This window comes from Orbicella franksi, chromosome 5, assembly GCF_964199315.1.
Source record: "Orbicella franksi chromosome 5, jaOrbFran1.1, whole genome shotgun sequence".
NCBI classification, from domain to species: Eukaryota; Metazoa; Cnidaria; class Anthozoa; order Scleractinia; family Merulinidae; genus Orbicella; species Orbicella franksi.
The window spans coordinates 18,806,708-18,819,900 of record NC_138149.1 but is presented as its reverse complement, the minus strand read 5'-3'; the positions used below and the strand labels follow the sequence as shown (position 1 = coordinate 18,819,900).

Sequence of the window (13,193 nt, the reverse complement as noted above, 5' to 3'; positions counted from 1 at the left end):
TGCAGAATAGTCGTGAATTGTCTTGACTGCAATCCAAGTGATCTAACCATTAGCTATTCAAAGGTTGTCATTCTCAATGGCACCATTACTAACTAGCTCTTGCAGTGCACAGCGACAATTCCTCTTATGTGGTCAGAAGCTAAGTTTCCTAAGAGTAGACCACGATATAGAAGAATCATCGACATGATGGGTATGCAGGGCATTAAAAAAAATTCCTTTTGGCCAATTCAATTCAGTGAGTAACTTTATTCCTTATACTCTTATAACAGTAACAACTATCCATTTAACAGGCCTCCACTTCATTTGATCGCAAGATTTCATGGCTCGCCTGATCTGATCAGACATCCAGGAAGGCTAGTTGCTGTGCTCACGAATTGAAAGAAAAAAATTAAAAGATAATATCCTAGATATTAAACGATAAAACTGCCAACTTCGACGAAAGACAAATACATCGATAATAATGTGATACATTTCTAAACACCCAAACACTCACTTAAAAAAAACACGACTCGGAAATTTGAATCCAACGTTTTACTAAACTGACAGTAAGACTCACCATCATAACCCGATGTGGCTTCTTTCCTTAGTAAACTGGTATATTGAGACAGCGAGGAACCCAAATTTGCAGTAAACTAGGTGTCTATATTGTGTAGTAAACATTGAACAAACAAGCTGCAAGCCGGCAGCTTCGAAGATTCTTGCCACTGGCCAACGTAAATTGGTGCTATTAGCTAGCCTGAATTCGCTTTCATCCTTGCCGGCTTCTAACAGTAGTCCAAGACATGGAAGACATAGAGTAAACTAATCACATTAAATAAACGCTGAATAGATGACCTTAATGTGAGAAAAATCTTAGACTTTTGGTGTTCGCAAAACTGCAAAAGTTATCAGGAAGTGAAGGAAAAGCAATGTAGCAAAGGAAGGAGTAAAATTAGACTCAGATTCTCTGACCTCTCTCTTTTTTATTCTATATTGTGGTTGTGGTTGTGGTTTTCAAATTGCGGATTCTAAAACAATTAAGATGTTGTCGTGACCTACTGCACGATGACCTAACTTTCTTATCTTGTAAAAACATCCAAACCAATAGGTCCGCCATGCGTACTTGTGGGCTTATGCTTAGTGTTATTTCATTCGGTTGGAGTTTGTTTTTAAAAATCAGTATCTGGGAGCTGAATTGCTATATTAGTGAGAAGGCAATCACTGAAAATGTATAGGCATTACTTTGAAACTGGAGACATTGTACTCGTGGTAAAAAACTTGTGGTCCCTTGGTCTCATCCTGGAAGAAAAACCAAACAAGATTGAAAGAGGGCTTGTGAGGAGAGTCAGGCTGAAAACCAAGTCCATGGTCCTGGAACGTTCCATCGACGAGACCGTTCTTCTTGAGGCTCCTAGACTCCACAATTGTATTATGCAATGATCCAGTTTTAAATAAAATTGCTTGTATATATGGCTTAACAAATTTAAATAAGGCAAATCCATACATCACATTAATGTATGGTCAACAATGCTAATTAACAAAAATAGCAAAGAAATCACTGTCTAAATCTCCAAATATACTAAGCTTACTTTTCGGACAATGTGATTATGATTTCTTAGTACAGTAAACAAATGCAAATAAACTCTAATATGGTAATTTATTTCACTTTTGAATATCTACCTTGGACAAAGAGAAAAGGTGACAGTTCATATTCAAACTGAGGCGAAGAAGCGTACTTACTCAAAAGGGTAAAAATATATTCCGCAAATCGACGGCTTTCCAGTCAACTGATCGTTGAATGACCTCTTCCGTGAACTACATTTGTAAACAAGTAATTCCACTAAATCCATCCAAATGTAAAGCGATGAAAGATATTACCCTCTTGTTTCCGAAAGTCTCGAGAAAGCATCTGTGATTTCAACTTATGTAGTTTTCAAACTCAAGCGGTACTGTCTTTGAATTTGTGGTCACTGATGGAGACATTTTAAACTTCTGACGGATCAAAGTAATGAATATTGGCTTTTAAAAGTACAACGGCTCCTGTAGAACCTGCACTGGACACATGCCAAGTCTGTCCTAGCTTTCGCGAGGAACTTTTCTCCCATTGTCTCGATTTGTTGACTTGCATGAACACCTGAAAGTAGAACAACAATCGCAGACGGGTTTCGTTATTTGTACTTAATAACTAGATTTTCGACGAGTTAAAAAAATGATAAGATGTGGAACTCAAGACCAAGCTCAAAATCAAAAACGACTTACCGTTAAAACTAAAAGCAGGGGAAACTAGAGACCACGATGGCTAGTGCGCCGTACGACACAAGACCACTTGTTGAAGCTTATGTAACTTAGCCGAGCGTAGACTGGAGCCTATCCTTGAGGATAGCAAACCACGCGACAAGCGCTCTGTTCACCGTGACAAATCCAGGAATAAATATCTTGGACCATGACATTGCGTGGTTTACACTTCGTGTAAGCCACACAAAAACCGCGTGGAAACATAGTGTAACACTAACGATACTAGAATGCATGCCTGTTACATGTTGGGTTCTGCCGTAAGGAAAACCACTCAACATTTGTGTGTGATCCCGTATGCAATGTATCCTCCACGTTATATATATAGAAGACACAAATGCTAACTAATCTGAGCATGCGTTTAGAGCAAATTAGTTTTGTTCTAAAGAGAATAGTACCACAAGGAGGGCAAGGGGCTACTTGAAACCAATATATAGCTTTGCGATGTCCACACCTAACTGACGTAGATGGAACATGTTTTACGTAGGGTACACATGTACCTCTCCCACCTCACCCCCACCACTTCCTTGCCTCTAGACTAATTAATTAATTGGAATTAATTAATTAAACAAACATTAAAGTTTACACCTTAGCACCATGGTGGCAGGCAGCCCCCAGAACCATCCCAATAGTGCACTCTGAACTAAAAATTACAGAAGACAAAATGTAACAAAACTGGAGCCTTCAAGTGAGAAAGACAGAGTGGTTGTACCTTTGTTCACTAAGTTCTGACAACTCTCTATCCACTCTGGATTCCTCATCTTCCCCTTCCACAATAGATTGTGACACCTACAGAAAGAAAACAACATTCAAATTCATGAAGTTGAAATGAATGCTGGATGCACAAAACTGTCATCATAAAACTGTTAACCGTATCTATAAGAAAATTATTGATCGGTTGGTTCTCCACGCGCCATTTGTAACGTTAAAGGTACGCGATCATGTGGGTGTCCAATTACAGATAACCAATTACAACTCTGAAATTGGAAACCTTTAATTGGATACCTATGCCATTCGCATGTCAATTATGTGTGCTCTAATGGCTTACTTGTTAATGTTTCTTGCTGTTTACAAAAGTTATGGAAAACGCTACTAACTTTCTTGAGTTATTTTTCTGTAAAAAAGTCGGCGCATCAGGGTATGTTATGGACGGGTCAATGAATGAGTGAGTGAGTGAGAGAGAGATGTATGTATGTCACACCAATCAGATTGAATCTACTATAAACAGCCAAATCAAATTTCTTGTTGTAAAGGTAAATGGTATGTGAGAAGATTCGATCCCGATACAGTTCAGAATGGCGATATTTATTCTTCTATAAAAGACGAGGAAGTATTCATATATTGGGCTTACTTCGACATTTTCTGTGGGTTAGGCTGAGGATATTGTGGGTGGGTTTGATAATCATTTGCAACTGGATAATCGGTCAAAGAAACAGTGTTTGGCATATAACTACAAACATGCGATGAAGGGTGAGCTTTTCCCATCAGATAAGTTTTTGAATTGAGTCTACTAATAGGTTTAAGATGTGATTATAATATAACTGAGCTACTACGCGCGCTCTGATTGGCCGATAGGTTTGTTTAGATCAGAGTATGTAAACACAGTTGTGACGTTTTAGATTCTCGCGTATTAATTTTTGAGAATTATTTTATAAAAGCAATAGAGCACTTTTTCCGCGTTTACATAGCCTCATCTAAACACTCGAGGGTTGGGAGAATTCTCGAAAGTTATGCAAACCCTCGACTACGTCTCAGGTTTGTATAACTGTCCCGAATTCTCCGAACCCTCCTCGTCCAATTACCATTACAAATTGAGAGTTATTTATTAATAAGACTATTAGGTCAAAACAACTGTCCCACACAAGGACCCAACTTTAGGGGACAGGGTACCCCTGCTGGCTTATCCAGATTGGAGGCAGGGCATCTCCCACCCGCCACCTTAATGGAAGCGGTAGGGGGCCTTGACAGTTACTTACCTCCTATATTGCTTAAAGCCACCCATATGGATGGGACAGAGGTTACCCACCATCCCTATGGATAGCGCAGGAGGTCTTGATTATTACCTGCACCTATACAGATCGGGTAAGGAAGTTTTAACTGCTACTCTGTTGACCTATTTAGATGGGGTAGGGGGTCTTTACAGTTAGAGGCTGGAGTACCTCTTGTTTGGTCTCCTCTACCACCTTGTTAAAGTGGTGGGGTAGGGGAGGGCTCTTGACTGTACTGTACTGTAGTGTAGAATATTTTAAGTTTCAGGCATGGCACTTGAAACACTGCAAAGATATTTGGTGTGAACTTGGCTGGGATTCCAAACAGAAATGAGACAACATAAGACTACAATGATGTTTAAGGTAGTAAATTGTTAACGTCCCTCTCATTTGTCTAATTTGTTAACTTTATCACAAACCGACACGATTATGGTCTTCGGTCTTCCAAATCTTGAAGTCCCAAAAACAAGAGACTTCTTTGAGACAATTTAAGACCAAGATCAAGTTGCATACTATCAGCACAAAGTACATTAATTCTTTTAGTGTCGGATTTACTCTTACTTTATGTTTATCTATAGGTTAATATAAATATAAATTACAAACCATTGCTTTTAGGAAGACAAATCCTTTACTTTTTGTACAGTGTTAGGGTTAGGGTTAATCAAAGTTGTTGCTCAAAGGTTGGAATTCAAAGTAATCCTGAAATAACATTGATAGGTGGAGAGGGACAAAAGGTATTTATGTTAAAATGTCTAAAATGACTGGCTAAACAAGTGTATCAACTCTTTTCACATGTGATTGAGGGGCAATTTTGGTTGCAAACATTTCTTAGTGCTGAAATTCAATGTCATTTTTTTTCTGACCAGTATTGCATAATGCCCTTACCACTGTCAACTGTAGTCTACCATTTTTTCAAAAATCAAGACATTTGTTTGAAAAGATTTTGTATCAAACAACCCTACTATTTGATCTACAGTAGTCTTACTGTTCAGTGCAAAATGAAATAACCAGTCGGTTTTACAAGGGAATGATACTAACAATAATTTCCTACAGTGCAAAGATAGAAAATGTTTTCACCTTTTGAACAGATAAATTTTGCAGAACTTTCAGCTTGCTGATAACATAATCAATACGCAAATTCCAAGTGAGATTTTTGTGTATCCTAGTCCCAAGAGGCTTTTTCCCCATTGCCTCCTTTAGTTTGGTATCAATCCAAAATAAATTTATGCAGGTCTTGTCCGCACAACGAGGATTTGAGTACTTAGAATTAACATTTGCTTACTTTTTTGGCATTGGGCTTCATCCCATTAAATTAAGGCTGAACCAACAATTTGCATTATTTAGACTTTCTTGTAGTAATTGTTGTATGCTTTCACACATGTTACCACTTGACCAGATGGTAGTGTCATTGGCATACATCAATTTCAGAATTTTGTATAGAAAGTGGCAAATCATTTACGTACATTGAAAAACATGATGGACCTAAAATGGATACCTGTGGAACTCCTAGTACATTAGAGGAAGTGGCATTGATGTTTTCCCTAATACAATACATTTCTGCCAGCATTTGCTCAAATATGATTTAAACCATTGCATAGTGTACTCTCTAGTGAAGCACATTGATAATTTGGATAGAAGAATGTCATGATTGACTAAGTCAAATGCCTTGCTTAAATCAAGCAAAATGGCTCCAATAAGCTTTCCTCTGTCCAATTCCTTGAGCCAACGATCTGTAATGTTAATTACTGCAGTTTCACATTAATAATTAGGTCGACAAGCAGACTGATGTTTGCACAGCAGATTATACTTTAACAGGTGTTTCTGATAAGTTGCAGATACGTGCTGTTCTAGAGGTTTAGAAAGGATTGGAAGTCAGTAGTGGAATCTTTTTTGTGAAGTGCAGCTGGTAGAGTTTCTTTTAGTATATGAACACTGACGCTATCTAGGCCAGTGGCTTTGTGAGATGGGATATTCTTCCAGTCATTTTCAATTATCCTCTCTGTCATTGTTGGAATTTTGAAGACATCTGTGACAGTCTCAGACATGCTGTTGTTGACGAGATGGAGGAGCTAGTTATTTGCAACCAGACGTGTAAAATTCAAGTTCATCTCCATTGGTGAAGAAGTAAATGATGTAAAATAATCATCACACCCATTGTCAATGATTACATGGCTCAGTGCTTGTGTGACTGGCTTCAATATTTTCCACTGATTTTTTATGTTATCTTTGTTTTCCACGATCTTCTGTTTGAAATAGTTGGCTTTAGCATTTGCTCGAGGTAACAGAAGTATTCCAAAACTGAACAAACACTTCAACACATTTTTAAAACAGTGTACTTAGTATTTCGAGTCCTTTGCAATGCACAGATTCAGCCCATCACCAGAAGTTACATGGAAGTGACGCCTAAGGGCCATCTGGCGCAAGTCTTAAAAGTTGTGCGGAAAAATTAAGTGTCATGGAAGACAAAGCCTTGCAAGAAATGAGTTTAAATCTCACTCCAGATGATATCCCATGTTTTTTGGTCGGTAATTCAGAAGATGTAGGTAAATGGAATGTACTGCAGCTAAAATTCTGGCTTAAATGCAGAAGAAAAGAAGATCCCGTTGAAAAGTAAGTTCGATATTTTGTTTTGCTGTTTGTTTTCTGGATGGTTATGTGCGTTGCACTGTTCCAGGTGAATACTTACCTACTTGCTTTTTGTATTCCCTTGTGTGCAGAGTAAAAGCATTCAATGCAATACCCTATTACGGAGACAAGGTTTACGATCCTGACCCTGATGAAAGCAAAGCTTGAGAGGCTTAAGCGCTCCAGTGTGTTCCAGTGTAACTGAGCAGAATGTCCTTGGGCAAACCAGCCCCAATAGTACGTGTTTTGATAGCTACCCACTGGACAAGTCCACGCTATTCTCAGAAGACTTTTCTGTTTTGCCATCCTTTGTGCCTATGGATGCTTTCGAACAAGTTAAAAATTCAGGAAAGTCATCAAAGAAATCTGCAAACGCTGAAGTTGTTATAAACTCTAATGACAAGGGTCTTCGTATGATGAACTTCGTAGATGAAATGCAGGTATATAACAACGTGGAAAAAAATATAATTTATTTGCACCCTTCTTGTTGGACATCCTACAAAAGAAATGTTAAGTACAAAGTAAAATTGGTCATCAACAGAAGAGAAACACCCAAGATCCAGGCAGCAAAATGTGAAAGGCAATGTCCCCCTTGCAACTGTGGGTGTTGCTGTCATGTAATGGCTATAATTTGGAAGCTTGAGAACATGATGAGAAACTCGCAACTACAAATTTCCACCCCTGATAACAGATGCTGCACATCGAAGCCGAGGCAATGGGGGAAAGGAAATAAAAGAGCGGTAGAATTCCAGTTATGGTCTCAACCCTTGTAAAACCAAGCCATGCCTCTGACCTATCTGCTAGGAAGAAAAGAGGATTACAATCACAATTTTATGATCCCAGGCCCCCCAAATTTCAGAATCTTGATGTTGATGGCATTCTTAAATTGAAACATGATCTTAACAGCATAAATCCCCACATACCCTTTGGAGCAATGTTACCATATCACAAGTCAATCCAAACAGTGATGACTATAGTTGGCAAAGTTGCTAAAGGTTCCATTATTCATGAACAACTTCAGGATTTTACTGCTCCCAATTCACTTGTTCCAACCTCTGTGCATAGCAGCTCATCTGTTGCTCAAACAAGCTGGACCTCTGTGAGCATTACTTCACTGACTACTGAAGAAATAATATTACAGTCCTCTTGCCAGCTTACCAACCAAGGGCAAGGAAGGCTAAACGAAGGGTATGGCAAAGAACAATGTTCCATTGCCAATGATATAGCTGTTCCCACCCACTGGCAAGTGCCAAAGAAATCAAATATTGCACAATTTCCTGAATCCATTGTACCCCCCAATATCAAACATGTCAGTAAATCACATGGTTAACTGACATCATTTTTGTAACAATCCCCTCAACAGTTGAAAACATCATTTATTGAAACATTAACAGCTGGACAAATGGAAGTTAAACTTGCAACAAGAGGGCAATCTTTCTGTAGTCCATCTCGACAAAGTGCTCCAAACAACAATAGAGGGCTCTGTTGGAAGCGAATTTTTTGTCGCCATGTTTCATCTTTATCTCCCATGTTTCCCTTAGAATTTGATCTTTCGGAAACGTGTGAAAAATTAGATCTTTCCTGCTATCAGAGCGATTGTTACACAATGCTGCAGCACAACACTTGTGACTTAAATGCTTATATTAGCCACCATATTTTCCACCTTGGCCCTTAGGCCTTGCTTCCATGCAACTTCCAGTGATGGGCTGAATCTGTGTATATCAATAATCATTAAATGTTTCATTCTTATCTAAATGTTGTTCAAGATGACAATGTACTGTAACTACCTGTGTCTCCACTTGCATTACTTTCTGGAATGTTTCCCATTCCTCCTCAGCTGGATCCTTGTATTCCACTTTTCGGATCTAAAGTGTGTGACAGAGAGCAAAATTTAAAAATACAAACGAACGTTATAGAGGTAAGTACTTTTACCTTTATTTACAGCTTATTTTCAACTGAAAGAGGATTTTGATCACGCATGTACTAAACAGAAAAATATTAGTGCGTTAAAAACCTGAATAATTAAAAACAATATTATAATTATAATAAGAACCTTCCCAGCATCCTATGCAGCTGAAAAATTTGCATGTTAACTAACGTTGTCAGTTTTGAAATCCGGGAGGTTGCTGTATTACATAAAAAAAACACTTGCCATGAAATAGATATTTTTGCAAATTTGGTGTGATGACTTCACCAGTCATGTGACCATGTCTAAAAGTGCATTTTACCCCTGTGTGAGGACAGGTATGGAAAAACTGGAAAGCGCTTCACATATTTCAAAGGGTAATGCTATAGAGCATTTGGAAATGGCCACATGACTTCTGCCATGTCACAGTTAAGGGGGCTATTTTTATTATATTTTTGTGAAGATACACTCTTTGCAACCTTGTGGTTGTTACATCACTGGTCACATGATTAGAACGTGCAATTTTTTAGATAGCTTTAAAATTGCATTTCTTCTCAATAATGAAGCATAATTTTGTGTGAAGTTGTAGAATTTTTAATACAGTATTTGAAAAGAGCCACTATTATTTCTTCCTAAAAACAAACCCAACAATAAGTATAAGTGAAAATCACAGAGAAAAATTAGAAAAGATTCGTTGTTGTTTAAGCTGCTGGGAATACCACCGCCTAACCTCCTTGAGAAAAATTGTTGTGCTTAAAAGCCTAATCGCTTCACAGCTTGTTTATGTGCTCTCTCCCTTACCAACCAATCAACAGGTGTTGGATGAGATCAATAGCATTTTCTATCAATTTCTTTGAGATGGTAAGGGAGGCAAAATAAGAGAAGCATTATGATTAATGACTATGAAAATGGGGGACTTAAGGTGCTTGAAGCTCCTTCAATAAAGCACTTAAGCTATCCTGGGTGAGAAAATATTTAAATGACGATAATAGTGGAAAATGGAAGCTGCTGTTTGACTTTCAATTTGAAGATTATGGTGGAGTAGAGTTCTTCAGAGGCAACCTTGACAGAAAGGACGTTTCTAAATACATCAATGTGCCCGACCCTTTCGTTACTGAAATCGTGCAAATATGGACAGAAACGTGTTTTGAGGATACAATAAAATCCGTAGAACACCTTTTGTCATTAAACTTATGGCACAACTCTCTTGTAAAGGTTGGGAAGAAGCCAATGTATTACAAATCATGGTCTGCTAAGGGAATTCAAAAGGTCAGGCACTTTATGAGGGATGAAAGCAAATTTCTATCCTTTAATGAATTTAAGGAGCGCTTTGATGTCAAAACGAACTTTCTCGCCTTTTATGGTGCTATGTCATCTATAAAAAAACCTGAGAAATACGGTAAAATGCAGTTCCCTTCAAAAGGAAACTATGAATGCTTTACTAATGTCTTTTTAAGTGTTACCAAAACAAACAGAATGGTTTATCAAAAGTGCGTCAGCTCTAAACAGACTAACCCTTGTAAAACTCAAAACAAACGGCTTACTGACTGCCAAATTACCTGTTCTAAAGTGCGGTTTTTCGAGTAATAAAATGACCAAAATAAGGTGAGAGGACGAAGTGCTCCTTAAGTCTTAAAATACATTCGATTGACTTCAAACTTCACACAAATGTGGAACAACCACTCTAATTTATTTTTTGTTTTAAACTTATCTCAGATATGTTGATATAGTGGTTTTCCGAACCATTTTAAAAACACCTATGAAGCGTGTCAAAAATAACGGCAAAATATAGGTCATGTTTAACAGCATAAAAATGCATCTGGTACTTCACTTTTCGATTATTTTACTTTACAACCTTAAAATATCATTATTAAACATATACCATGCCAAGTTTCATGCTCGAACTTGCAGTATTTCCCTTAGAAAATAAACGAAAATCTATGCCAATGTGTTGGGTGCAAATAACACAATAATTATACACGAACAAGAGACAAATCAATTTCAATGGCGAAAATAAAAGGCTATCATTAATTAAAATCCCGGCAATTCACTGCTATCAGTAGAAACACAATGTCCACTATATAAAAGCTGTTTTTAGAAGTTTTCGAAGAATTGTGTGTTAACTTTGTTTAATTTCCTGTCCGCCGCCAGGCGGTGTTGGACATGACTCGCAAAGCATGCCGGGAGAAATTTTCCTGGAGCTCATTTTCATCTGATTGCTGAACGGCAAACACCACCATGCGCTGATGGTGATGTGAAAATATGAATTATAGGAGGTTCGCTCACATCCGATGCTGAAAGAAATCTGGAATGACATCCATATAAAATGTTCCGCATGCCAAGTAATAGCTGTAGATGACTTCTACTCAATTTACAAAGCCACCATTTTCAGTGCTGAACAGATGATTTTAGGAATCAAACCTTCGTGGTTCATGGAATCTCTATGGTTGAAAGATAAATTATTTCCATTTCTGACCTCTTTTAATTTGATCTTAACGTGCCCGAATTGAACCTACCTTCGGCACTTTCTTTCTTAGATATCTCGACTTGTGTATGAAGTGTATCAGTGTATTGCTTGCCAAAAGCATGGTTGTTGACAGATATTATGTTTTCGTTCGACGATAAGAGAGCTGAGAGGTAAAACCTATGAAGAAAAGGGTTAAATAATTCGAAATCTAAGCAATGTTTTGTCCTTGAAAACTTGTGTAAAGCTTCATTAATCGAGTTTCGCCTGCTGTCTTTCCTTATTAACCAAAAGGAATCATAAACAGCTTGCTAATGAGCTATGGCTCTTTCAAAGTAACATAAATAATTTGCAATATATGGAATTAAAAAACTAGATGCTTAATGGGGAAAGTAGGGTATGTTTTGCTTTAATGTAAGTGGTAAAAAGTAATTGTATTTGTCCCCTGTACCAGGTCACACTTCCAGCAAATTCTTGTTCAACTTACAAATCCAAGATTAAATATGTACTGTGTGGATCTATTTTGCAGACAATGGGATAACACGATTTTGGTCTTGCTCAACTTCCTTGGATGTGTTTAAAGTAAAAGGTCTACCAATGACTTTGCCTCATTCATTGCCACTGGCAATATCAATGTTCAAACTGACGAGAGTTTGAGATTTCTCTTCACCTAGTGCTTAGGTGTTGGATGTAACTTGCATCTGCTCCAAGTGTCCATTCCTGGGTTCTCAGTACATGTGAGGCCAACTAAAAGGGAAATCGAGCTCAATGGAAAGAGGGCTTGGTTGAGATATATGAGATAAATGCTTTGGACAAATAATATACCTCATGCTATTTAAAGCGGTTGCAACTAAAATTGCAGATGGGAGATGTGAAAAAAAAAACTGACTTACCTTTACTTGCAAATAATACCGGTAATTCAATTCCAAAGTATGCTTTTTAAACTGAATATTTTCAAAGTACTGACAAGCACAACAAAAAACCAGCAAAATAGCACAAAAACCATATTATGGAAACAGCAGCCAACATTAAGTTCACCTATAAATTAGTAAACTGGAAGATTGTGAATGATAGGCACGGTGAATTAGCAATGAATGAACAGCTCATGGTCCTGACCTGCCTTCATTGTGTGTCCTCATATCACACCTCTGCTGAAGTTTAAGGTTCAATGCAAGTTGTGTAAACTAAAGGGAGCTCTTCACCCAGAACAGTTTTTTTTTTTTTAAAATCTTTATTGAAACAAATTGATATTAATACAGCAAATTAGTTACTTACCTACATAATTATAATAACAACTAATATTACTAATACTAATAATATAATACAACTAATTAGTACTAATAATACTACTACAACTAATGTTATTACAACACTAAAAACACCAATATCACTAACAATAGACGGTAACCAAAAATAAAAAATTCCAACAAACTATAACTAAATATTTACAAAATATAATGTAAATAACATATTAATTAGTGTTACATAGGTCAACATACAGAAAGTGAATGCATATTAACACCTTTCAATAATTAAGCTTTTACAAGAGGCGACACTATCCATTTAGCTTCAAAGAAATCCTTTGTTTTTTTACTATGCAGACTTATATATTTTTCCGTTTCATATTTTACAGCAATTTTCTTTTTAAATCCATATATATATTTGGAAGAATTTGACTTCTTCTACAATCCCATAAGTACAATTTCCCAGTTATAATTAGATAGTTTAGCAGCTTAGCAGAATGGGAGTTTTGTGGTATCATTCCAACTAAAACATCTTGCAATGAAAGTCGAATGTTTTCCTTTAAAAGTTGGTGCCAGAATACTTCGAAGTCACGCCAGAAATCTATCGAGTAAGGACAGAGATACAGGAAGTGATATAGCGTTTCTGGTTCAGATGAACAAAATGAGCCCAAGTTGTTCATTTTAAAGCCAATTTT

The 13,193-nt window shown here is 37.2% G+C and overlaps 2 protein-coding genes across 3 annotated transcripts in view; one reads left to right on the top strand and one right to left on the bottom strand.

Moving 5' to 3' along the window:
* LOC145487527 (uncharacterized) overlaps nt 1–13,193 on the top strand; it is a 572,009-nt gene that overhangs the window by 141,298 nt on the left and 417,518 nt on the right. The window lies entirely within an intron of this gene.
* LOC145487550 (zinc finger protein 830-like) overlaps nt 1–13,193 on the bottom strand; it is a 105,152-nt gene that overhangs the window by 7,208 nt on the left and 84,751 nt on the right. For both annotated transcript variants that reach the window (XM_081466378.1, XM_081466379.1), the window contains 2 exons: nt 8,672–8,749; nt 2,984–3,060 (listed from right to left, as the gene is read on the bottom strand). In XM_081466378.1, the coding sequence (XP_081322504.1) occupies nt 2,984–3,060; nt 8,672–8,749 (155 nt within the window). The remainder of the gene's footprint in view (nt 1–2,983; nt 3,061–8,671; nt 8,750–13,193) is intronic.